We start from the raw sequence: 26,961 nt of genomic DNA, 5'->3' as shown, positions 1-26,961 counted from the left end.
CCCAGCTAAGGATCACAAGCACAGTAATGGGATTCTGGGCCCTCACTGGGGAGGAGTGGTGAGGAAGGAGTAGCTCATATAACACTTCAGGCTGAGCCTGGCAGCCGCTCCACACAGTTGCGGAGGGGAAAATATAGGCTTGGAAGCAACTTCTGAGGTGATGTCCTCAGCTGCTGGGAGCACAAGAGAGCCAAAGAAAATATGTCTATTGGAAAACCAGTACAATGGTTATATCCCTAAAGAGGTCAAGGAATTTGACTACGCAGCCTTAAACCCTAAATTACAGCTGGCCTAACAAACACCACTGTCAAGCTCTTGGGGCCTCTACAACCTAAACTCTGAAGGCTGTTCCTGGGGATGTTCATGTTTGTGCATGTGCAGGGAAGGGGCATGTCATGGCTTCTGCTCCGACACAGCTGCAAACTCTGGTTCCCTGAGAACCCAGAGCCCTCTCAAGCTGATTACTTCTATCCCAGCAGCGTAACAGTTCTGCTATACCCTTGCTTTCCGAGAGAACTGCCCTAGCAGCTTCAGCCGTGCCTTTCTCTCCATCAGTCTGTTTCCAAACGTGTCCACCAGCAGAGAGCTCTCTGCAATCAGACCTGTGCTTCAGCAGCATTCATACAGCACTTCCAGGTGACTGAAAGGCAGCTGTACTGCGCTGAATGCCGGGCCTTGAGAACGGTAAGTCTCTGGAGTTCGCACAGATGTCATCTCCAGCACCACCACTGCGGGAATCCCAATCTCCTTAAGAGCTTGTCTATTTGTCCACAGCTCAAAATGGTCCTGAGGCCCACGTATTCTCCCTCTCCCCACTATGGGAACCACAAAACAAAGACAGCAGGTTAACCAAGCTCTGTTGGGATCAGGCACAACAGTCAGAAAAGCTCCTAGTGCAGCTCAGGCTGTAGCTGAGCTCCTAAATCACAGCAGCAATGGGTTTTTTTGCCACTTGCTGTGTGAGTTTTACTACAGCCCCGTGGCTGATCTGAAAACTATACCTCCTGCCTTAACACCACTGCCACACACAGAGTCCAGGACACAGTCCCTGTAACTGTGCTGAGGAATCTTGGTTTTCAAGGACAGTGTCCCTCCAAGGACAGCCTGGGCCATATCACGAACTAAGGAGAGGGGCAAAGATATTCCTACACTTGCTTAGATCCTCCTGTCTTCTTCATACACAGAGATGCTTCATCTCTAGAGCTTTGGCTGTCAAACAAGAGGAAGCAGGCATGAGGGTCTCTCCATTTTCATCCTGTTCTTTATCCTCATACCTCCTGCAGCTTTCTGCAGCAGGGGCCAGTGCAAGGTGACTCATCAGGCTAACTCCATCCTTCCAGCCCTTTCATCCACAGGAAAACTACTTAATAACAAAATGCTGCTCAAACATGTTCCCAGTGCCCTCTGCAGCATACTCTGGTTGAAATGGAAGCCTGAGACACTTCATTGACACCATGCAGTAATCCAGCCTTTATAATCATGGATTAGGGACAATTCCACCTTCTCTGGATGCTGATCCTGTCACTGTAAGAGCAGGGGTTTTCCTATCCTTTTGGGAAACAAGAGGCAGAATAGTTTGAAAACTGCTGGAATCCTTTGGCTTCCCCACTCCTCCCTGCCATTCCCACCTTCCACCCCTCCATTTTAATTGATGAATCAGCAAAAAAGGACTCAGAAATTGATGTTGCAAAAAATACAACTTGAAGAACTTCACAAGCAGCCATGCATGGGGCAAACTTACTCAGCAGGACAATGTACAAAGTAAGTCACACAGAGATACCTAAAAATCTGCCTCCGTTTGTGAGAACTAGAAGAAAAGCCTTCTTTGGAGATTCTGTCGGTTGACATCAGAAAAAAGCATCATTATAGAGTCATGCAGTCCTCTGTAGAGAAAGCCAGAGATACAAATAGTGTCTGCTAAACAGTACTAACCTGCTGTCGGTGAGATATCCATTCTGGCCAGTCTGGAAGCACGGAAAAGACATGGAGATGGAAAGGAAAGAAAAGAGAGACTTAGTGACTTTGAAAGCAACAAACCCAGGAAATTTCAAAGCAAAGAAGAGCAAAGCATTAACAATACGGGACTCAGACACAGTTTGTCTTGTGCACCAGTTACATATTCACTCAGGAATCTTGCTGATCCTTCTGCACACCAGTCCCATTTTGCTCTCCATCGAGGCCCATTAGGAACCTTTCCTGATACCTGCAACCCTGAGATCCCTCAAGGGTTTGCAAATCTGAGTCCTCCACTCCCTACTCCATTGCTCTAAGGCAGCTTTGATGGTAGCTTTGTCAACAGAACAATCGAGGCCAGAAATACAAGGATCCTTATTTGCTAAATGCAGGTACAATTATCAGAGCCATGAAAAATGGTATAGGGCTGAGCCCAGCCTGCCGTGCAATAGTCACCCCTGCCTTTGGAAGTCAGATGCAAAGCACTGGCTCAGCCCATGAACACAGAGTGAGGGTAAGTACATGCCCACCCAGTGTTGTGCTAACGTGGGACAGCACCTGCTCTAGTCTAGGACTACAGGCAGAGCTGCTTACTAACGTGTCTGGATGGCTTTGGGCCTGTGCATGTAAGACAAGATCACAACTGGCTGGAGAGTCATCAGCTGAAGCTTGGTGACTTGGCTAGGGACTCAGCACAGTGGCTGCCTTATCCTCCTTGGGCAGGCACATGGCAATTCCCATTAGGACAAATGACAGGCATTGTCTCAAAGATGCTCAAAAGCAGCAGGCAAGGAGCTGGACTTTGAACATGATCCATGGCAGATGGGCCCTTGGAATCGTCCCTGATTCCATCTTTTGCCTCTTGGCACAGCCTGGAGAGCTGCCTCCAGCTGGCAGACAGTACTCAACACAGCAGAGCACAGCAGCCTCTCTGAGCCAGATGTGAGCAAGGAACACAGCTCCAGCTTAGAGGAGTTCCACATAGGGAGCGGAGATCCCAAGGAAGCAATAACCAAGCTGGACACTTGGTAAGAAGGACAACAAACGTACTGGCCAGATTCATCCTGTAAAGGCACAGAGCCCTGCCTGGTACTCCAAGGGCAGCAATGGTCAGGAGGTCAAACCTGCAGAACTGGAGAGAAGCTGGGGGAGACAGCTGCTGCTCCTTTCGGGTTCATCGACTGATTTTCTAGTCATCCCAGAAACGCCACTGCATAAGCTTATAATCTTGCTGGGCAGCAAGGAGCAAAACTGCCTCCTCTGTCAGTCCCCACACATCTATTGCCCCCTGAAACAGGCAATTTAGGGAAGGAGCAGACTGGGGAGTGGAGGTGTGGCTCCTCTATCTCACTGTCTCAGACATCTTTGTTAAGAGTTGGAATTCAATGGTAGATACCAAGAACACTGGGAAATTTGTAGAAAAGGCAATGACGAGACCTGACCTCTTAGTACACTCAAGGACACCTTCTGCCACAAAGTTCCAGGCGGGTACCTGGCAAGTGAGTCATCCAAGCTTACCTCTCGTGCAAATATCCGCTCCCTGACCCGCTGATACTCTTCCTCTCGCTCTTCTATAGATTTGCTCCTTCTCCCATCCTGCAAGGGGAGTCTGATCTGAAGGGACAAACACATCTCAGCGGGTCAGCAGTTGCCAACGGGAGCAGGGGGCGCAGTCAGCTGCTATTTTTACGTAGCAGTGTACGTGGATGTGGATTACGGAGTGTGTGCATGATGCCTCGATGCAATGACACAGCCTCTGCCTTTGAACCTACCTTCTGGACACCTACGTCTAGGGATGAACATCCTGCAGGTCTCAGTGCACTCAACCTCCTGGATCAAGCACAACCACTCTGCCTGAACTCTGCCTGATTCAGAAAGGACAGATCACCATGTGCTTCTGAAAGACAGTCTGTTCCCAGGGGTCAAAAGCTAAGGGCCACTCTTTGGAGCACATGCCAACACAGCAAACTCCTGCTCAGTCATGGATTCTGTGCTTCATGGGTAGCTGTATCACCTGCAGAGTGCCACCATGGGGAAACCAGAAACTGATACTGATTGAAATGACCAGCTTCCCATCCCGACGACTTAAGTTCAGAAACACGACCCAAAGCAAGGGACAGTGGTATGCTGGGGCGATGTAAAGATGGGAGCTACAAGAGCAAAGAGCATGAGATCCCTGGTGAAGAGGTCTCCTGTCTCTTGCCCCATTTTTGATGTTCAAGATTCTATCTGACACAGGCTGGGAAAACAGCCACAGATGAACAAGCTAGCTCTGCTTTATGGGTGTGGTGCCACCTGTGGCAGTATGAAGGCAGCCAGAGATTCAGGAGGGTTTTTAGCTCCGATGACTGGCAATGCTGCTGAGCTCAAAGTGTTTCATTTTGCCGATGGTTTCCTTCCAGCAGCACTGCGAGGTCCTGATGACTTCACAGCTTGACTCGCTGCAAGCCCCAGGGAGGGATGGGAGAGATGCTTGTCAACACTCAGCTCTGGGGCATTTCCAAGGAAACCTTAGCAAAAGGCTTCACCTTAAAGCCTGGCCCAGTCACCTGTGATATTCAGGGTACAGAAAAGTACCCCCCATCGAATCCACACAAATTCTTCATGCATATCCACAGTATTTTGTCAAGTTTTCATGATATATCTAGATGCTGCTGCTTGGGTGGGGTGGAAGCTTCTATTAAAGAAGGTAGGAAACTGCAGGAAACCCAAGAGAAATTTAGGAGTTTTTCTCATCTTAGAGAAGTTGCACTGGACTTTCACAAAGTATGCATATGCTCCATTGCCACCCCTTACCTGATTATCATCTCGGTCCATGCTGGTATCATCTCGTTTTAGGATAAACCTCTGTGGGAACTCTGCATTCTTCTCATCTTTGATGTGCTCAGAGAACCTCTGCTCAGGGCTGCAAGAAGAATCAGCTGTTAGAAGGGCAAAAATAGGCATAGAACTCTCTTCATAAAACTGCTGCTTTGTAGGGAGTGAGGAGGTGTGCAAAGATGTTTGTTTGTTAAATGTATCCTCTCTCCTCTTCTTGTCTGGCAACAAGAGCTCCTGCCCATTCTCTGAGAACTAAAGAGAGCTAGGAAAGGCTTACAAATACATACGCTTAGGACTGGAAATGAAGGATTCTTTTCTTCTACAGAGGGGACCTGCCCTTCTTATGGAGGAAAAAAAATGTGGTGTGGAATCCATCCTGCTCTGGACCATGCCAGGGCTCTGTGTCTGCAGATCAGCAGCACCGTGCAAGGAAGGGAAGCGGATGTCAGCCCGGTTGTTCTCCCTCCCTCCCCCTTACATTCGTGTGTTACTGGTCTTGTTGATAATGACTGCCTTCCCCGTTTGGTCAACGTTATGGTCCATGCCGAAGTAGGCAGCTACCCGGTGCAGCAGCATCCGATGGTATGAGGTCATCTGAGGGAACTTCTTAAACTGATTGCTGAGAAGAGGGGAGAAAGCATTAGAAGGTCTTGAAACAAAGATAATCTGACACCAAAAGCAAGATCAAGGCCAGAGATCAGACCCCAGATCAGACCACATGACCTATTCCAAGCAGTTAGTCATGACTCAAGTGCTGCTTCTTATGCTGAGCGTGAGCATGGGCACTGCTTTGCCAGACAGAGCTGGGCTGATTCAAGGGCTCAAGTTGAATAGGCCTTTCCTGAAAAAGACCAGCTTGTGCAGAAGTGCACGTTTGTTTCTAAGCAGGAACAGGAGCCAGAAAACTTATACTGCAACTTCTCTGATCCTATTAGATGAAGAAGTTTGCAAGCTCTGCTGCAGACACCAATTCTAGCTCACGTTCTGGGATGTGAATCCCGCCCCTGGTTTCTCCACTCCCAATTTACGCTAGGAAGAGATGCACATTGGCACTAACCTCCTTCACAGTGGATATGGTGTCAAGGCAACTGAGACCAAATCAATAGGATACTCAGAATCCTTGTGTATGGACAAAAGGAGGTGGAGGATGTACGAGAGAACAGGACTCCTAAATGGTGCGTTCAAAAGACACTCCCTTCTCCCCTGGGTGCCCAAACCCCTAAACTGTAAGTTACAAAACTCTTTTGCTTGACACAAATTGATGATCACTTACTTGTTGTCACTAATAAATTCCAGAATCTCCTGTTCTAACTTTAGTAGCATCATTCTATCCCTGTCAAGAAAAGAAAAAGCAAAAGGCTGCCTTTAGAGACAGTGAAACACAGCTTTCTCTGCTTGGTAACCCCCCTCCCTGCAACAGAGGAAAGTCACAAATATCTGGAGCAAGCAACACTATTAACTAGGCTTCAGACATCCTCCACAGAAATGAACTAAAGAACTCCACATTTTTTCATACATAGTACATTAATTGCCAGATTTTTTCAGTTTAAAGTTGTTGTTTTGCTAACAGTATTTGGCTTCTGGTAATACTGAATCTCTGCTCTGCTGGAAGCTCCACTGGTAGAGACTCCAGCTTTGCTACTCCTATGCCAGCGTTTGGCTTGATTACATTTATTACTGACACAGCAGCAGTTCCTTTAGAGGCTGGTATTTGACAATCATTTATAGAAAGGGTTTTAAAGCAATCAAGATTCCTTCCTGCTTGCATTCAAACAAATTATTTTTCCTCTTTCTGTCTCTCTGTAATATACAATTAGATGTTTTGATTGACTGCAGCATGTAAAATTACAGTCGTGCTTTTTGTTTCTACACTGCCCCAGCTTCTAGTAACGCTCTCTGAATTCCAAAAAAGTAAAGCACACTTTCAGGTACTTTCTGAAGTCCCCCCTCCTCCCAAGACACATGAATATATACATACATATACACACATGCACACAAACACCACGGGTTTAAGAGCCAATCAAAGAAGCCTTGGATGCCAGGTACTCCCTCCCTTCACTCCATCAGCAAGTTGTTTTACTGACTAGGGACCTACCGTGGGTTTTTTTTCAGTGTATTTACTAAAAATTCATGCAAATCTATTCCAGTGGAGTCTGTATATTCCTGGCTGGAATCTGAAACAACAACAGCAGCAGAACAAATTAACAAAGCACTGCAATAGAACAGACTGAAGGGAAGAGGTGTGCGTCTCACTACATGCATGAGCATGATGTCCCCACATTGCTGCTGGAGGAAATTCAGCCTCATCCTCAGCATTGACTATTCACAACAAGAAGAGAGGAAGAAAAGCCCACCTCGTTACAAACTGCACAGGTTGGGACCCATATCACCTGGGGTCAAGTCCAGTTCTAGCACAGGCTCTGACTGCAACCTCTAGGTCAAGTTTTCCAGTCTGCAGAACAGGGACCCTTTGCCCCCTGGGCAGCAGCAGGACCAGAGTGCTACAGACAAGGCACCAGGAGCACAAGCCCCATTAGGAGGATGCCAGAGAGAGGGAGATCAGAGCCATTCACAAAAGCCCCTAAAACCAACCACCTGAAGTGCACTCAGGATATTCCAACGCTGTCACAGGAGGACCCTGCAAGTGTAGTACACCATACCTTTGTACAAGCCACTTCTGCACCTTTGATCCCACAAGCTATTTAACTGGAAAGCCCTGCTGGTGTTGTTCTTCCCCTCTCCCCTCACCGTTTTTAATTGAAAAGTAATCGCAGCAAAAGCAGTAAGTGAAACTGAGTCTGCACCAGTGCAGAGTTGCTGTCTGTACAAGGATTTCAGGTGCAATTTGCTCACCAGACTAAATGTGTATCTTTTAGCCTGAAAATCATACATACTGGATCATACAGCAGGACCTTAGCTCACCTCCTTGCCACCAGTAGCAGGTTTTATAAAATCAAATCTAAACTGAAAGCACGGTGGGTCCTCTTGGGTTTGCATCTGCACATTTGAAAAGCCACCAGATCACTATGAACTATGCAGGAAGCCTGCAAGTCTGTTGGGGTACATGCCAGTCTAGAAAAACCCTCTCCCTCCTTCCCCATGCTTTGCTCCAGAAAGGATAAAAAAAACCCACTCCTGTACAGTCATCAGCAGAGGTAACTTGCTCTGCTTCCAACAACTGCACCACTGGCTAGCAGAATCCTCAAAGCAGGTAACACAGGACCTGCCCTGTTCAAACGAGCACCTGACCTCGAGACAGCATTTTCCTTGGCGCCTTTTCTTTATTCTTGTCTTTTTCTTCTTTCTCAGCCCCATCTTTTGTGGACTTTTCCTCTTCCTTGTCAGAGGGGCAGCTAACGTGCAACTGAATGATGTCCTAGAACAAAACAAACCAGGCTGGTCTGAGTCACTTGGATACTCCCTGGAATCACTGCCATAGCTGGAGATGTTGGCAGCTGAGAAAGGCATCACAGAAAGGCAGTGGATTCAGGTTGCAGACCTGAGACATTTCATAAGAGGCCCTGTTCCAAGAGCTCCCCCACCCTCCTCCCAACAACAAGCCTTCAGCAGGCCCTGACAGGGACTCTAAACGGCATTTGTCACTGTTGAAAACCTGCCTTGCCCACACCACCTCAGCGTTTCAGTCACATGCTTCCCTATTCGAAGCTGATAAAATGCTATTGCATTTTGGACTCAGGAGTGCCTAAGGTGACGTAGGTCCTGCACTGTTTCGGTAAGACTCTACTGTCTAACCTGGAAAGAGAAAGGGCATGAGTGCAAAACAGAATACACAGCAAAAAGCGTATGTGGTGTGATGAGTGGTCCCTGTGTCACATGGGACTTTCTGATGTTTCCTTTCACCTCCTCTTTGGAGTTGCAACTGCCCAGCATGGCCTGAGGATTCACCCTGCTCCATGGGAAGAAATGTTAAAACACCAGTGGGACTGTCAAAGGCAAAGTCAGATGATGCACTGCTCAAATTCAAGTTAAAACTGACTATAAACCCACTATCTTTTGTGCCAATTAATCTTCCCCCGTCATTCTGCCTTTACGCTAGTGCGGTCCCCTGGCACCAGTTCCTTTAAAAGTCCTCCCCTAGTGACCCTACAGTTCTAAGTGAAACCTAAACAAAAGACAGGGAAGCTGCCTCTGGAGCTGAGAGCCTCAACACAAGGAAGGCTCAGAGGCCAAGCAGCCCATGAACCACAAGGGTGAGGTGGTCTGGGCAGCGCTTAGCCCTGGCACAGGCCAGGTTCGTCCCTGTCAGGGGAAAGTAGCGTAGAGGTCTCGGATCTAGTGCCACAGACCTCATCTGGTGATTCTGTGTGCTGTGGTACTACATCAGCACAACGAAGATGGGCTACCCACAACCTGATCTACAGCGAGCCAGCTGACCTCCACATGCTGCGCCATCCCGTGCTTCCAAAGCCTGTGTGGGCAGAGACAGCTCAACCCATCTGCTCTTGCCGGGGCAGAAGGTTCTCAGTGCCTCCCTGACTGCTGCTCACCTTCAAGCTTCAGCTTCTCTGTCACTGCCCACAGTGACCACAGATGGGGACCATCTCTGCAGAACACCGCATACCACTTCTCTGCGAGCTGGCTGCTTTCAGCCACTGCAGCCTAAGCTGCAAGGAAAGGGCTTGCATAAATACTTCCTTTCCATGACAAAAACCCCAGGGGCTTTGTGAAGGCCAAGTGTCATTCTATTTTCAGGGGCATAAACCTGCACAACTTGAATAGTTGTGGGTGCCCAGTGAGCTAAGGTAGATGATTCCTCATAAGAGAAGGGTTGTGACTGTACATATACGAGCAGTGCTCACAGGCATGACCACTTCCTTCGAAAGCAGCCTCTTGTGGGAAATTCTTGGCTCCCAAGAGGAACAAGCCCAGGATAGGACATCACTTCTAGCAAGACGTGGATTTTCTGGGCTTCCACACTCCACAGCTTGTCTCATTTTAGGCCTACCTGGGACTCCAGCAGTCCATCTACAAAGGGGCTAGATGATTCTTCACATACAGCCAAACTCCTGACCAGTTTAAGCTTTGAATTAGACTGGGGAAGGAAAACAAAAAGCATAGTTAAGACACCTCAGTCAAAACACACACACTAGAGCTCGTGCTGCTGCATTACCAAGCCACTCATGCAGTCATTGTTAATTAAACTGCTAAAAAAGGAGGACTACCAAACCAGCTTCTTGCAACGAACAGGAATATAAAAAGGATTGGAGTTCTAGAGCACATAAGTTATTTTCTTCTTTCAGTCATTAATTAGGATTTGAACCAACCAAATTTTAGGTGAGAAAGATCACTGCTTAATTCATGCACTCTTTGACCTCTTCAGCCAGAGCAATTCCAGCCTCTCCCCTCCTCACCTGTCAAGAATTAAAACCATTAACAAAGGATACAGCTGAAACCAACTATTTTGTTTTTTAAGATGCCAAGATTGTTACTATTCTTAAGTAAAAGGCTGTCATCCCATTTACACCTCGCCTGTCTTACCTGATGACTTTGGTTATTTTGGGTAATGTAGTAATCCTTAGAGAAAACGCTTAAAATAAAACCTGCACTTCAGGACTCTTGGCAAGTCAACTCACTTGGGTGACAAATAGGAAAAAAATATATCAACCAGTCACATGAGATCCCAGGCAGGATCAACAATATGGAGAAAGGCTTGAGGTGCACAGACACACTCTGTCCTAGGTATAGACAGGGCAGGAACTGGAATCAGCCTGTGCGGGTACTGCACAAAGTCCTGGCTTTTACAAACAAACAACTACATTTTTTCTGAAAGAAAATGACTCTGTAGGTCATAAGCACAAATCTCTTTCGCACATTACTTTCATCAAAAATAAACCCAGACAGAACCCCTGTTACAAATTTAACTGGTCTCCCCTCCCTCCCATGCCTCAGGGCAGAACCTGAAAAAAAAAAAAAAAAAAAAGGGGTGGGGGGGAAGAGACCTTCACCCTCCCAATCACGGGTTTAAAATCAAGCTCTGAGCAACCTAGTCAGATATCATAGCTGACCCTGTTTTGAATAGGAGGCTGGACTCCTGAATTATGCTATGTTTCTACAACTGCCAAGCCTGGAAAACCTATGGCAACTCTTGATAAACTGGTTCAGTAGTTAATATCAGATTTTGCAAAGAAAGTCTGAGGCTAAGGCTAATAAAGGTAAAAAAAAAAATAAAAATCACATAATGACCACATTTTACACTGGGATTTTGCCTACAAACAACATTCTAGAACAGCTGTGTCCTGGTGCTTATTATTGCAAGAGTTCTGGATTCACTAACATGCATGTACCACTGTTACGGAAGCAAATGTGGTATTCCCTGAAGAAGAGGGGTCTTACATGAAACCAGGCAGTTATGCTTAACTCTCTTTTTTTCAGAGTTAAAAAACTGGAGTGTGTTGCCCTGTTCCTCCATTGACACCTCTAAATTTAATTTCTGGTATTTTGGGCTCTGGGGAAGGGACAGGTGTGGCAGTTAATAGCAACAAAGAGTTCCTTCACGGGTAAGCGTGTGTTAAAAAGGAGCACTCATGCTTCTAGTGCATGGGAAGTTACTGTCCTGAACTGCCATACACTGCATGTTGCTTCCGGAGACATTGAGAGTAAGGCTGGGATCACGGCTCAGAGTGGCCAAAAGAATGGGACATCAGAAGAGGTCATACCTTGGCTCTTTTTCTGGCATGTCCATGACTTGAAGTTCGCCTCTGTGGAGAAAGGAAAGAGAAGGCAAGACGCTTAATCTGTAAATGGTATTTTCCATGCGAGGCGGCACAACACTGAGCATGTAAAATGACTCTGAAGAAAATCTCTACCTGACAGCAATGGAAGCATGTGCAAATAGGAACACCTGGAGAGCTGTCCTATCAGGCCTCAGGTGGTCAGAAACTGCTTAAACACTTCACATGGATTAGAACCAGTTCCTCTGTTTCTGACAGAACCAGCACAACTGTGGGATCACAGGGCATGACACACTTCTAAGCAGGAAAATAGTCTTCTACCATTCCTGGACATGAAGAGGGTTCTAGCACAGTGGATCATGAGAGAGACATGCTACTGCTCTGATTTAAGAGGCACCAAGTCATCTGTTATCCTGACCTTCTAAGAAACCTTTCCCCATTCCACATTACAAAGTGACCAGAGACAGGCTCTTTCTGAGCAACTGTGGTGTCTGCCCACACAGTGGTTGAACAAACCTGGTGCCAGCCACCAGCTTTAAATGCAGAAGCATTCAGCAGGTTGTTGAGGGTCGGCATTTCTTCAAGCTCAACACTAAGTCAAAAGCACATGTGGCAAGAGAGCAGAGCAGCAGGAATGAGTCCCAGCACCCTCCAAATGGCTTTTTTTCCTTGCTGAAACAAAATCCCGAAACATTCGCTTCCTATTTGGGCATTTTTAAGAGCAGCAAAGCAATGGCCAAGAACCACTCAAAGCTCTCCCTGGGATGCCTTCACTTCATGTTAAATCATTAACTGATCCTTAGGTCAAAGAAAGGAATAAGAGGGAGGTAACAGCTATGGGACTAGAACCTGGGGACTGAGCACAAGTGCCTCCAGGAGCACACCAGTCTCATTTTTTCCTGGGCTCAAAGAATATTTAAAGTATTCCACTCACAGGAGAACAGATTCAGCTAAAGAGAAAGAGAGCAGCCTGTGAACAACACAGTCTGCACTACGTGGCACCCCTTTGGAAGGCGGTAGCACAGGCTTAGGTTCCTTTCAGAAGGGACAGCAACTAGTTCGTGTTTGCCAAGTAGAAGGGGAGGGCCCAGCTCTGCAAGCTGGCGGAAGGGACTGCTCACTTGTCTGCACATTTACCTGAGATTCCTGGCGCATGCTGACCTCCTCCCCTCCATCCTTCTCCACCTCCTCCTTGCTGGGTGACCTGGATACATATTTGGTTCTGTTCACAGATTCCTCAACCACCTTTTTTTCAGACTCCTTCATTATTTCCAGAGACTCCTGTGTTGTGCTGCTGTTTGACATCTTCAGAGCCCTACAGCGTAGAAGTGGGCACCTGCCAGAAGACATGACAGAATGGATAGAAGGGAGTCAGGGGTGGAGAGAGTTTCTGTCTGGAACACAAACTCTTGCACATGTAAGTTGTAACTTCCTTGTAACTCATTTTGTGTACAAAGACTCCAAACCAAGCACTCCAATGACAGCCCACCCACTCATCCCCTTGGCTGCAGCCCCTGGCTCGAGGGGACCTTGCAGGAGCTCTATGACTCTCAGCAGGACTCTGGAGACACTAGCAAGGCTGAACAAAGCCTCTGAGATATACAGAGGTCCCCAGTAAAGGCACCTTGCCCTCTACCTTCTTCGATGGGAGGCAGGAACTGAGTGTAATCCTAATGCGAGCAACCACCCAGAGGCAGGGAATTCGGTAGGTGAAATAAACTCAAGCAACCGGAGGAGGTGTGCTCTGCGCCCCAGGACAAACAACAAAAAATCTGCATTTTTCCCCAGCCCAGTCCTTGCAATTAATCAAATCTTCAGCAATTGCTATTACTCAAATCTTGAGCCTTGTACCTAAGACATTGCTCTGGTTCTTCCTGTGAAATAAGGTAAAGCCTGATATCTTCTCTCCAGCTGTCTATGATTAGATACTTCAGGAAAAATGGGAGTAAAACAATAACAGTCACATTACAGATCAAGAGGAAAAAGTAATGCTTCCCGACAAAGTTGTGTTTAATTGCTTCCTTTTGATTAGCACGAATGCAGGCAGCCCAAAGAGCCCCTGAAATCATGTCTGAATTAGAGTGGAATCTAGACAGGGCAGCAACATATGCCTCAGTCTGCTGACAGTCTTAAACAGGAGCAATGAACATGTCACACACGTGTCCATCAAATTCAATGTTAATTCCAAACTGATTGTCTAGAATGGAAATGTCAGCCCTCTCAGGTAACTCAAAGCAGACCTCTCTGAGCTTGAGTGAGGGTTAAAGAAGCTTATGTAGGACTGCAGAGGGATTCTGGTACTGAGAAACATGACTGCAGAGACTGCCTGTGCAGAACCCGACGTTTGTCCTGATGACAGATGAGGAGGCTGGAGAAAGGCAGGCCTATTGTGACAAGTTTCCAAAAAGAAAAGGGGAAGCCTAAATTTGAGAGAGGCTCAGACAAAAGGCCTGGGCATTGGAAAACACAGCTGATGTTTAAGAATTTGTTTTATTAATTACTTTGGCAGTACATGGCTGAAAAAAGTCAGATCTCACAGAGATTTATCAACTCTTGGCTCTGCATGGGAACTGCTAGTATTCATTAACTAATTCAATCTCATTCCCCTTTAACTGTGGGTCTGCTGAACATAAAACATGTATTTGACTATTACTGCAGCTACTAGAATCAGTTCCAGATATTGAAAGCAAGAGAGTGCAATCAACTGCTTCTAGTTCATGGATTTTTACAGGGATTTCCAACAAACTTGTTAAGATGTCCAGGGCAGATGCCCTGTTGTGAATGGAAACCGCTGCGTATTACAGGTGAATCCCTGCGGCAGGCTGCAGCCAGAGAACCACAGCACCATGCAGCGAGCGTGCCTGGGAGACATCAGCACTGCACAGGATCCAAGCGAGAGAAGGGCAGAGGACACTTACTGACAAAAGGAGGAAGCTATGGTCACCTTAGCTTTCCTGCACACCTATCACCTCCTGTTCTAAACTTATGTTGAGCTTTCCCCCACCAGTAAGACTCACTACTGTCAGTTCAAAAATCACAGATGGGAGAACCAGAAAAGGAAAAAGTCACTTAACCCAAGGCCTTGATGAGTAAGTGGCACCTTGAAATTGTGTGGGAAATACACCCATTGACTCCAGAAAGTTCACAGAAAAAGGGTACAGTGAAAGCAAAAAACAGCTGGTGCAGATGAAGCTGACAGTGCTGCACTGTCTAGTTCATGCACAGGAGTCAGTCCCTTTCAAGGCAGATGCATGTATCTGCAGGGGAGTGACTGTGGATGCTATGGGATGATAAGAGACAAGCAGATACATCCCAGCACTGTACAAAAACAAGGCATTTCTCACTAGAGAACTGCTGGAAGATCCCAGCCGCTGTCCACGCGTGTTCATTCTGGAGCAGGAAGCTTACAAGAAACCCCACTGTTAATTCCATAAGCAACTTCCTATGTAGCACACTTGAAAGGGTTCGGATGAGGACACAAGGGGCCAGAAGGCTGCTTTTCACCTGAGGGGCAATATTGAACAAACACAAGTGGTCAAGGTCCCGTGGCTGCTGCAGTGCTGAGTCAGGCTCCTTCAGCCCAACACTGTACCAAGCAGGCTGTCTCATAACCAAATTGGTGGCTTCTGGCAGAAAAGAGCTGCCACTGATAGCTTGTTACAGAAAAGGAACCAAAGAGCAGTCAGCTGTTGACATTAGCCCTGACGATTCTGTGGAACCTCTCCCTTCTGGCTGCTAACAATTTCCAAGCATGTATGTGGCCTCAAATACCAGGTGGAGGAGACGGCGAGAGCACCTCTGCTATTCTGAATGCTGCTCAGTGCAGATCCTTGCACCGCACAGCTCACTTGCAGCTCCCCACCCCTTCCTGGCACAGTCCCACAGGACAGCATGCACCACCACAGACGATGGCATTGGCGGGCGTCTCCTGAAGCACCCCTGCAGGAAGCAGCTTCCCTCGGGAACCACTGAGGCATCCATCCTCCAGCTGCAAGGGTCTGTTTCTCATCCCAGCAGACTGGGTATCCAGCAGCTGCCAACAGGAACGGCAATTGAGCTCCCAGGTTTATAGCAAGCATGCTGCATGGGATGGTGAGCCCCCACATGAGGGAGTTGTGCTCTGCTGCGATGCCTCTGACAGGAACTAGGTCAGAAAAGAAAAAGGACTTGCTTGATTTGCACGCCAGCCTCCTTAGTGGAAGTCCAGATTATGCAGGGGGTGAAGCTGCTTACCCCCTCCCCAACATGTTCCACACTTTAGAAAACTGCTCCAGCCTCATGTCCGGGCTAGAGGCCTGGCTTGTAAACAAGCCAGGAGGATCAGTAGCAGATTTGGGGAAGGGAGGCAGAACGAGGCACCTGAACTGCACACACACCTCAGAACTAAAGGGGGACTTTCTGCACTAAAATAAAGGAGCAGGTTTTGTACAGCTTACTCTCTTTGCTCATCAGTCCCCCTATAACAAGTTTTTACCCCCAAGCCACACACCTCAGTCAAATTTGAGAAGGGTAACAGGACCTTTTCTCGTCGTACTACAATGTAACTTCAGCATCACAACAAGGGGAATATCATCAGTTTTCCCTCTCCTCTTCCAGAAAAGATGACTTAGAGCCACTGAAATGACATTTCTGGCTGCTCCCCACGCCCAGCTTCCATTCCTGACAGCAGTCCTTCAGGATATTTCCCTGCACATAAAAAAAGAGAAGCACTGGTGGTGCACATATCAACAGCGATGCTTCCGAGAGGAGGTTTCCTTTCTGTATGAATGAATCAGCCCTGCTCCCCCAGGACAGGCGTGGGATGCAGTGAGGGGGTGGCAGACATGATCTGCTGTGACAGACAGTGGCTTGCAGAGAAAGTGGAAGTTCAGAGGACTTGGTGGGGTGGGTGGGACTGAGCTGTGCCTTGCCAGGGAGACAAAAAGATTACATAGAGGCAACATTAGGGAAGCCACAAAATCTGTGTCAGAGAACAGAGCAACAGAAGGTGGGTGAGCCACCACTGACTTTTTGGGTTGGGTCTGGAGGCTGGCAAAGTAAACAGGGCAGTCAAAGCAGTGACAGTGTGAATGCTTTGTGCACGCTGGCCAAGGGCCAGGTGAAGAAGTAGCTGGGGCAGACTGACATCCTTCTCTTCACCCTGAAGAGGAACATTGAACTCCAGCTCTGCTTCCTTCTTGCCAGATGCAATTTGCAGCTGCCGAGCCATGACAATGCAGGCAGCAGCTGCTCCTGGTTAGGCAGGGAGTAAAAGTAAGAATCGTCTGCATTTACAGTTAGGATGGATCCAGAAGCAAACGTGGGAAAGGCAGGAAGCCTACTGCTGAATACACTCTCTTCGCGGCCTTGTTTCCCAGAGCACAGACACGCTCCTGTGAGCTAAATGAGGGTGCAAAGGAGACATATGGATGCTTGGCTGTAGCCGCCTACATGCATGCTCCTGTGTTGCAATAGGATAGAAGTATCTGAGGTAGCTCATCCCACCACGTAAGACAGCCAAGCTACCTCTCAGTTTTCAGAGGGAAAGGAAACAAGTGTGAGTGAGCTCCACTTTCTCAGTCCCAGTCCAAGTGACGACCACAGGAGCAAGTGTGCATGCTTACAGCCTTCTTGACCAGGCTTCACAATTTGCTCCAAAGACAAGAACCTTGACTCACTTCCCCTCCATCTCCTCCCTTGGTTATTAACCAATTATTTTTTTGCTTTCCAAGACTCACTCTAAAAGGCATTCAACAGGGCAGATTAAAAACCTTATCAAACTCAGCCCAGGCCATCAGTGATAACAGAAGAGTTTTCACTACAGAGAAGGCTGTGGACCCTCACTGCCAAAAAGAAACCCTGCATAACCGTAACAACAGCAGCTTTCTACATCCTCAGGCTGGTTTTAAAATATAAAGAAAGCATACTTAGAAACAAAATACATCCAATCACATGCTAAGCAGAGTTAAAGTGCTCTGAGGGCTCAGGAATAAACATCCCGAGGCTGGCAACTCACTGGTGGGCAGGACAGTCCCCACCACATTGCTCCAGTGGACAGTTGAAGTCAATTCTGAGCACCAGGAAAAGAATGAGGCAGGAAGAGCTGGCCCAACCCAAGGGAGGTTTGCTGCTACAACTGGTAATTAAAACTAACAATCCAGCCTGTAACAGGGAAGGGGGAAAGCAGTGGCCTTTTTTCCAGCATCTGAGTGTGTTACTTCACCCCTCTGTGTAAGACTTTAGTATTAGCATCATATATCACGGAGTAAGTACCTCCTGCAAGGTTAAATGATGATGCTCTCACAAACAATTTGCTCATTGGCTTCCAGGTCAGCCAATCGGAATCGCAGCTCCATGGCAACAGGCTCTATCACTAGGAGCAACCAGACAAGTCTGGGGGGTGATTTAGATTCCCCCTCCTCCAGCACAGCGTCTGCTGTAGAAAAAGGTTTTCACAGGAAAAAGTGGAGGCGGTGAGGTGGAGAGGGTGCTGCAAATTCAAGACATTAAAGCCTCCTCAGTTCTACTGACTAAGTCAGGCAGCACAGTGCTCCCTCTCTGCACTGAAAGATCTTCAGAGAGGCTTTTTGTCTTCTCCTTTTCTGCCAAGACACAGCAACTGGTAAGATTTTTGCTGTATACCTACCAGATGTAGCAAGAAGCTGTAATGAAAGGCTTTGCTAGCAGGACCAACACAGGCCACATAGCTCCTGAAACACGGCCCTCCTAGGCTCCATTTGGGCTCCCAGTCTGCTCTGCCAAATGTAAGCTGCCTGCACCAACACTGCTGGCTGGGGCATCCCCAGCATCCCATAAAAAGCTTGAAAACAAAGAGGTAAAGAGCCTTTCAAGCACACTCCCTTTCCCTCCTGTTGGAGAGACCAGCTCCCTATCAGAGGTAACACCTCTAGCTAGAACAAGCACCTGGTTCAGTGAGAAAGCCCTGAAAACTTACTTGGGAACACCCGTAAACTGCAACTGTCTCAGCCAATGAAGCAATCTTTCCCAAATTATTTCCATTGCTTTTTTTATTATCAGTTGAAGAGAGGGATTTAATTCCTCACTACCATACAGTCCCTACAAAACCCAGCAAAAAAAAAAACCCAACCCAAAACACAACAGGAGGCCAGAAGTATTTGATTGAACAGTGCACAGGCTCCCAGTGCTTAGTCATTGCTTTAAATCTTAATCTCCACCCCCACATTACATCAAAGAGGTGAAAATTATGATGCAGACGGAAGGGTTTGACTTCAGGTGGAAAACGGGGGAAATAACCTTATACGAACAAGGAGACAGGAAATGCAGGTGAGACAGAAAGCCCTGGGCTCTATGCTCTCCATAACATCAGCAGGTCTCCAACATGTCCACTAATTCCAAGGAGGGTAAGACAACACTAGTTAAATTGCCTTCACCCACAGCTGAAGAAAGCCCCCATATCAAGCTCTGCTTCCACATTTGCTGAGCAAATTGCTGCAGCAGCTTCAGGTGCTAACGGCTCTCCTGGCTGTTCACCTAAAATCTGTTCTGTAATGCTGGGCTACTACAGGAGAATCACTTCAGAGGGACCCATCTCTGCACCTCAGCAGAGCTACTGCCCACTTGGTTTTGAGGGGCTCAAACTCAGGGGCTACCAGGCCTGTTCTACCAACTGTAACCCCAAGGAAGAGGCCAGTGTCTGCAACAGCCTAGCTGTGGTGGCCGTGGTTTGCCTCTGCATCTCTGGCTGAATGTAGTAATTGGAGTCTGGAGAAGAGATGTAATCCCAGAGCTGCTTTTCATTTCAAATACCTTTAAAAGGGCTGTTCACTAGTACAGGTGCAGTCAGCCCTGTTAAATGGCACAATAGCCAGTAGGTGTGTTACAGGAAACATCTGAATTATCACTATGGCAGTAGCTTTCAGTTATTCAGTATGTGCATGGATTTCATTATGTGGAACATCTCAAACTACAATACAATTTCAGGGGGAAAAAAAAAATCAGTTATTTTGTTACCTCCCTCAAGCAATGCAAGCACTAACATCAGGATAGGTGTCAACTTGCTATTACTGTACTGCAAGAGCATGACACAACTGGCATCAGGACTGCCAAAATGATCTTCATGTGATACATAGGAATCAAATGTGCCAAAACAACAAAGGTGCACTGGCATCTGAGGAAAGAGAAACAAAAAGATACAGCATGCTTCGCCCATGGGCTTCAAAAAGCAAACTTTAATAGCCTTCCATTTCCACCTGGATGCAACTCAGGGTTTCTATCCTGAATGCTGCTGTCACAGACGAGTCTGGGCCCTTGAAGGCAGCCAGCAGGACACATGCTGTAGCACCAGGGCCTTTCCGACACTGCCTCTGGAAAGAGGCATCGACGCTGAAGACTCATTGCATGTTTGACAAATGGCATTCTCAGGAGCAGGCTGGCACCTCCCCAGGGCAGGTTCACTTAAGTGAATTACCTGCTCTGCCTAGGGATCTTAGTTCATCACAATAACAGGCACACCAGAGTCCCTAGGCAGGTGTGGAAGCAATAAGAATGCAGCAGGGCCGCCCTTGCCGAAGCCTTTGGGACCATGTCACCCTGGGGATGGGTAAACATCTACATTACTGCAGCCTGAGAGTTGCTATTAAAACAACACATCTTGCCTAGACACAATGGAGTAGTTTTCACTGAAAATTACTATTTCAGCAGAAGATAAAACAAAAAGCAGCACTTAAATGAAAACACACAAGGCAGAGCAGCTGTTGTGAAGGGAGCACACAGCAGAGGTAATCGCCTGCCACACAGACAAGCTCCAGGCAGGAGAAGGGTTCCACCACACAAGTTCCATTCCATTAAACAATCAGGAAAATGCCACTGCAAGTCAAGTCATGGTTGCTTTTCATTTCATCATTAACACGAAAACAAGGCCCTCATACAGGATGTGATGTCTGGGCCTAAGACAGAAACTTCATCAGATCTTGTAAGGTAAGCAACACTGCCCTGGGCAGAAGGCAGAAGTCCTTGTAGGAGTGGAAGAGGTGTTCATTCTTCCCTGTGAGGGAAGGAAACAGAAGATGCTGTTGAACCATGGTCTGAAACACGAATGCGTCCAACCACCTACCCAATGCCTCCATGTACTCTGCAGGGGATTCTGCACTTTGTAACCTGGTGACTGTTGTGTAGATTCAGCCTCTTGTGGAAAGAAAAGCTCACGGCAGAACCCTTTGCACTTATCTCAGGATAGAAAAATTCAAAGCAGAAAAATTAATTTCTTTCCACCTCCAGATTCTAGATGTTTCCACTCAAAATAGGTCTTTGCTTCTTGCCCCAAAGGCCGCACTGTTCTTTTTGTGCAACTTGAATTCATAGAATCACAAAATGGTTTGGGTTGGAAGGGATCTTAAAGATCATCTAGTTCCACCACCCTGCCATGGGCAGGGACACCTTCCACTAGCCCAGGTTGCCCAAAGCCCAATCCGGCCCTGAACCTTTCCAGGGAGGGGACAGCCACAGCTTCTCTGGGAAACCTGTACCAGGGCCTCACCACCCTCATATTAAAGAATTTCTTCCTTATGTCTAATCTAACCTTTTTCAGTTTAAAACCATCACCCCTCGTCCTATCCCTCCCCCCAGATGATGAGTCCCTCCCCCCTTTCCTGCAGCCCCTTTCAGCCCTGGGAGGCCGCTCTAAGGTCTCCCCAGAGCTTCTCTTCTCCAGCTGAACCCCCCAACTCTCTCAGCCTGTCCTCACAGGGGGGTGCTCCAGCCCCCCAAGGATCCTTGTGGCCTCCTCTGGGCCCACTCAAGCAGGTCTGTGTCCTTCTGATGTTGGTGCCCCCAGAGCTGGACCCAGCACTGCAGGGGGTTGTCTCACCAGAGCAGAAGGGCAGAATCCCCTTCCTCGACCTGCTGCCCACACTGCTCTGGGTGCAGCCCAGGGTACGGTAGCTTTGCTAGCTTTCATGTCAGAGGTGGCTGAATTTCAGTAGCAAAGGAGGTAACTTCCATTCATGAGTCCTGATTCTTCAGAACATATCAAAGCAAGTATCAAACCAAGGACAGATTCCCTACTACACAGTTAAGAGGGTATCCCAGCATACCCAGCATGTCCTGCCACCCCCACATGTAATGCTCAGAAACATCCTTGCCCCATGAATCAACATGGAGGGGACAAATGACACATCAGCGAAGCGACACAGATTCTGTTCATCTGTCAGTAATACAAAGGTGGCAATGTCCACTGCACCATCCAGTCAGCTGCCATCGCTGACTCAGCTGAGGGACTCAAGGGCTCACAACCAAAGGAAAATAGTAAAATGATAAAGAGTGTGCTGGGTCTTTTCCCTATACATGGAAACTGCTGGTGGGGTGTAGTAGCAGCAGGAAGAGTTGCCATATGCCTGACAGGAAACTTCAATGTAGAGTTGACCGATGTGTTCAGAGAATCCAGCTCGGTCGCATGCATATTCGGGTCCTTTCGTTTTACTCCCAAAGCAGCCTATATGCTATGTAAGATCAGAACTCCCATCTCATTTCTGCTGCAAAAAGTTGACGACACAGAAAGAAGGCAATCATTGGATTCGGGCATGCTGGAGATCTCCTGGGGAAGATAATTCAGTTCAGCACCAAAGTCAGAGGCTGTAAAGATCCCCAGATCCCACTGAAAGCCTCCTCCCCACCCCGACTGTTGATGAATGTTTCCTTTTTATATGCATTGAGAGGAGAAAATGGTGTGTGGAAGGAGGTATCACATGAAGATGCAAGTGAGCAATCATGACAAATCATTAGAAATCAGTTTAAAATAATGCATCTGTATTGACTGTTACAGCACCATGCACTGGAATAGCTTTTATGTTCAAGTGACCTGACAATAAAAGAAGAACGGAGTTCCGTTTGCAGTGCCAGCTCAATATATCGACAGTGTTGCCTCATCCATCTCACCACTGATGCACCTTGATACCAGCTCTTTGCAAGACAGTTTACTTGCATTTCAAGCCCTCTAGTGCCCTAGCTGGAAACACCAGAGTCAATCAGCAACCCAGTACATTCTTTGCTGCTCTACAGCAATTCTGGGTACAGAAATCTCTTAAGCACTTTGAACTGGATGGGTAAACTTTGCTTACATCTATTTTTCAGCCATGGAAAAGGAGATACAGAGAATTCCTGCCATAGTCATTAGATGCTCACAGCTCTACATGCCTCCCAGAAGCTGACAGGTTGGACAGATAGGACAACACTGGAAGAAAGGAACCTACTGCACAAACACCACAGCAGGGTTTGCAAAGAAAGTTCAGATGATACTGAAGGAAGTGGGTTTAAACGGTCTCAGTCTTAAAAGTACTCTTAGCCTGTAAGTTCACTGCAACAGCAGCCATCTTCAGTCCTTCTGCTCTCTCCTCTGTTAGTCTAAGGGAGTATTATTTGTTTGATGTTAAAACCAAACAAACCAAAACAGTGATGCTGCTGTTCTCTTTTCCTTTTATTTTGGGAGCTGCAGTGAAGCCAAGCAAGAACCCTCTCACCCCTTGCTTACAAAATGTGGGGGAGAAAAAACAAACACCCAGCCAATAGTTAAAAAGTGAAAGTATCACAGAAGCCATCAGTGTGAACAGTTTTTGAGAAGAAAGGGCTTAAGTTCTGTCTAAACAATGCTGTAAATTTTTGTGGACAGTCCTTCTGAGGGTCCCTAGGCAGAATGATGGGAAAAAGAAAAGCTAAATCTGAGATGAGAATCTCTCCATCAGAGAGCTCCCTTCTCCATTCCACACCAGTTTTCCTTTCCCCATCACGAGCTATTCCTGTATTCATCTGAAGACCAGGGAACTGCTCCCTGTGACGTCAAAGCAGTTTCCCAGCAACAATTAATGAGGGCTGTCCACCACAGGGGTTTCCTGAAAAGCTAACAAGGAATTATCCACCTACTTTCTACAGTGTCAAGATGTAACAGGACAGCATTGAACAGGAATTTCTGTTAACCCTTCCATGGCTCAGAGGAAAACCCTGGCACAGTTCCCACTGATACATGTTCCAGTTCTTTCAGAAACCCCCAAGGAGAAAATTCCTTCCACCTGAACCCACCCATAATGAAATCCCACATCGGGTACAAAGCACCTGCAGATATGGAGGTAGCAACCAGGCTCAGGAAAAATGCACAACATTAAAATAGCTCTTCTCCTCCTGCTGGCACACTCTCTTGCGCTGTGTCTGCACCAGTCAGAAGCATAAGCACAAACATTAAAAAGCTGGCTGAGGGAACAAGGTATTCCCCGGTTCAGCTTGCTCTTCCTGACCTGACCTGGTCTGGCAGAGCAAATCCTCAAACTCTCCTAATCAGGCCCAAGGCATTCCAGCTCTCGGCAAACCTCCTTGGGAGGGAGGCAAAGAGTAGGGCTGCTATCTGCATCCCCCTTTCTGTTTTCAAGGCTGATGCTCCTGCTTCTCACCACGCTGGCAGAGGATACTGAGTCACTTGACACACTAAGTAGCCAAGGAGTACAGAGCAAATACAAAACTATGGCTGTTTTTCAGGTGGGGTCCAGAAATTTATTTGATCATTGAACAAATTGAGGAATGATGCTTAAAAAAAAAAAAATCAACTCCATCTTTTGGCTGCCAGCTGCAAAAGTTGGATTTGACAGTGAAGGGAGAGTCTGAAGGGTGGGTAAGGTATTCCCCTTCCCACAGCCTTCAGCAAGACAAACTCAGCCTTCACCATCCACAGCAGCAGCTGTTGCTGCTGTCTGCAGATCCTCAAGCCACAGGTGATGCTTCCAGTTTAAATAAGCATTTTAAAGACATGAAGGGAAAGAAAATAGGTCCAATGCACCTGAGCAAAGATCCTGCAGTACAGTAACTGGCTAATACCTCAAGCCCAAGAAAACCAGCTACTAGCATTAAATCTCAAATGAAGGGAGCATCATTTCCAGTATCTTGTTTTTAAGGCAAGACTGGATATTGAACATGTGTGAGAAGGAGGTAAAGGCAATCCAAACTCTTGATTCCATTAAAACCAAACCCAATTCAGCAGTAGGTTTAAAGTAATTAAAAGAAGAGGTTAATATATATGTGGACACAAATACAGTCCTACAGAACACCAAACTGCTTAAGCTAACCTGAAAATATCATATGGCACATAAGCAATTAACTAGTCAACATTTCTCATCAACTAGCCAGCTTCAAACAAGTAAATCCTTCAATGTATTACCCAGTAGAAGAGCAGGGAGTCTGCAAAATGAACAGAAACTACCCAGGAACAAGTGGCATAAACACCAAGCTAAGACACAAGGAGAACCCATGAGACTGTCACAGGGAACTCCTTAATGACATGGAAGAGTACAGTATGCTTATCGGGGATTCCCCTGGCTCCTGTAGGTGCATCCCCACCATCACAAAAAGAGGAAGGAGAAAGCTCATCTCACACTGTCAAGTCTTGAATGGAATCACAGAGCCACATATTCATTTTAGTACAGCACCATTTTAAATTAACCCCATTAAGGAGCAGAAATCCTGTCACTTACTTACCAGAGATGGATGATGTCAGGTCCCCATCCCTGAAACACTCGCTTGCATTTATACTGTATTTTGCATGGTGAGGGTACAGGGAGAGGAAAAGAAAAGTCTCTGGTCAATCTTTCTCAAGCTCAAAATAATTGAAGACTTATTCTAAAAATAACTCACCGTGGTGGTTTTGCACTCTCAGCAGGTCATCTGTTTCCCGATTTCAACGGAGACTTCATTGCCACAACCAGTTCAAGAGGAATTTTGCCAAGATAATATTGCTTCTTAGAAGCCCCCGCCAGCTCTCAACCCTGGATAAAATGCTAGCGATCTTTGCTGCTGCTACAGCAAGCTAATTGCTCTGACAAGCAGCTCTGAAGCAAAGCAGAGCCCAGCTGTTCGGAGGGATGTCATAGAGAGCTCTGCCAATAGCCACATGCACACCCCCCTCCTGCTCTCATTCAAATACTTCAATGGAACTGCCTCCGCACAGCCCTGAGAAGGCTTTAAAGACACAGCATCCTTCCCCTGCCAGGCACTGGAGCAACACAAGTGTAAGTGCAGAAGCAAAGAAGAGATACCACAGTAAATATCAGCATCTTCCAGAAGAATTCCAAGTGCATGGACTACACTTCGCAGAACACCCTACACATGCCAAGGTAGGTTACAGGCAGCCTTGCTTCACTCCTATCATTGTTGCCGTAACATTTCCAAGGGGTGAGTTTGTTAATGGCTTCATTTCAATTCAGCTATTTTTTTCTTGCTCTTTTATTAGTGATTAAATAGAGACAGGAAACAAGAAATGCAAATAGCCCTAGAGAGGTTTTAAACCTCTCACTAGCTTAAATTTTCCCTAGAAAGGGTTTTCCATCCCAGACCTGGTGACTCCACAGGCACACAGGCTGCGATCAAGTCTCCTCCCCATATTCTAAAGCTTACGCTCAATCGCACAGGGCAGCCTTGATGAGTGTCATGCACAGGCAGACTTCGTGATGGATCACAAGCACATCCTGTCCCTTGCCAGGCTCAGAAGTTGCTTCTTGCTGGATTACAGAGATCTTCTGACTACAGCTCTAAACACTGGTCAACAGCAGGCAGGCGTCATTCTTCTGCGTCAACGGCTCTTGCCAGGCAGGAGCCCATCCTGGGCAAGGTGCAGCCAATCCTGAAGAGAGGACACTCTTGCGGGGCCAGAGCTGACTTCAAACACAATCAGCTCAGTCAGCAGCTGGTCTCGAGGAGGCTCCTTGCTCAGGCTGAGCTCTGGCAGTGCTGGAACTGGCAGCAGAGAAAGGGGCAGCAGGGCTCACAGGGCAGCTAAAGACAAAAGCTTTGATGAGAAAAGAGATGAAGATGAGAAGGCAGGACCAGCTCAAGGAGATGGAGAGACTGTTGCAAAAAGGTTGAGATGCACAGCTTTAACTGACAGCGTCCATTTCAAATAGAGTAGTGCTGTGCTGGTAAAGCCTCTTCAGGACTTGCCTTTAGTTAATGCAGCTTCTCCTAAATGATCCCCTGCTACAGCCAAAGAAACAGTCCAATAAAGCTTTTAAAAAAACAAGAAACAAACAACAGAAACGTCGTACATTTCAGCTCCATGACAAACTGAGGTTCAAGCTTGCAAAGCAGCCCTGCTCTGCAAAGGACTTAAGTTTAAATGTATGCATGACCTTCTGTCTTAATCCACTTCCAGGCCTTCTGAATCAAGCCTGCCATGCCCATGCAGAAAGCAGCAAGTTCCTGGCCAGCTGTCCACCTCTTCCTGCTGAAACTGCTGTGATCCTGGCTAGTCAACAGCTCCTTGCTTCTGCCCACAGCAATACTGACATCTGAAGAGGGGGTTCCCATGGCTAGAGAATCGCAAAGAAAGGAATGACAGAGGGGCAAGACAGACAGCGGGTAGTAAGATGAAAGTCACTTACAATGCTATACCAGTATTTTCAAGTGGAGGGCCACAATTAATCGACCCCCACACTGGCTGGGGCAAAGGCTCCATAGATGTTATATGAGATTTCCCCACTAGAAGGTGCAAGGAAGAGAGATCCAA

The 26,961-nt window shown here is 47.1% G+C and overlaps 1 protein-coding gene across 9 annotated transcripts in view; it reads right to left on the bottom strand.

The window, feature by feature from the left end:
• R3HDM2 (R3H domain containing 2) overlaps positions 1-26,961 on the bottom strand; it is a 60,597-nt gene that overhangs the window by 14,053 nt on the left and 19,583 nt on the right. For 6 of the 9 annotated variants that reach the window (XM_026866938.1, XM_026866941.1, XM_026866942.1 and 3 more), the window contains 10 exons: positions 12,603-12,801; positions 11,451-11,492; positions 9,740-9,826; positions 8,023-8,149; positions 6,869-6,947; positions 6,047-6,106; positions 5,252-5,392; positions 4,750-4,858; positions 3,472-3,567; positions 1,933-1,964 (listed from right to left, as the gene is read on the bottom strand). In XM_026866938.1, coding sequence (XP_026722739.1) covers positions 1,933-1,964; positions 3,472-3,567; positions 4,750-4,858; positions 5,252-5,392; positions 6,047-6,106; positions 6,869-6,947; positions 8,023-8,149; positions 9,740-9,826; positions 11,451-11,492; positions 12,603-12,770 — 941 coding nt within the window. In that variant the 5' untranslated portion in view covers positions 12,771-12,801. Of the gene's footprint in view, positions 1-1,932; positions 1,965-3,471; positions 3,568-4,749; positions 4,859-5,251; positions 5,393-6,046; positions 6,107-6,868; positions 6,948-8,022; positions 8,150-9,739; positions 9,827-11,450; positions 11,493-12,602; positions 12,802-24,938; positions 24,957-25,094; positions 25,706-26,961 lie in introns of those variants that run through there. The other 3 variants (XM_026866939.1, XM_026866940.1, XM_026866936.1) reach the window with 3 other exon arrangements.

The sequence above is a fragment of the Athene cunicularia genome, unplaced genomic scaffold (genome assembly GCF_003259725.1).
Source record: "Athene cunicularia isolate RWA unplaced genomic scaffold, athCun1 BOjh376285_part1, whole genome shotgun sequence".
NCBI classification, from domain to species: domain Eukaryota; kingdom Metazoa; phylum Chordata; class Aves; order Strigiformes; family Strigidae; genus Athene; species Athene cunicularia.
The sequence above is the reverse complement of the archived record's forward strand: the minus strand, read 5'-3'. Positions and strand labels throughout refer to the sequence as shown.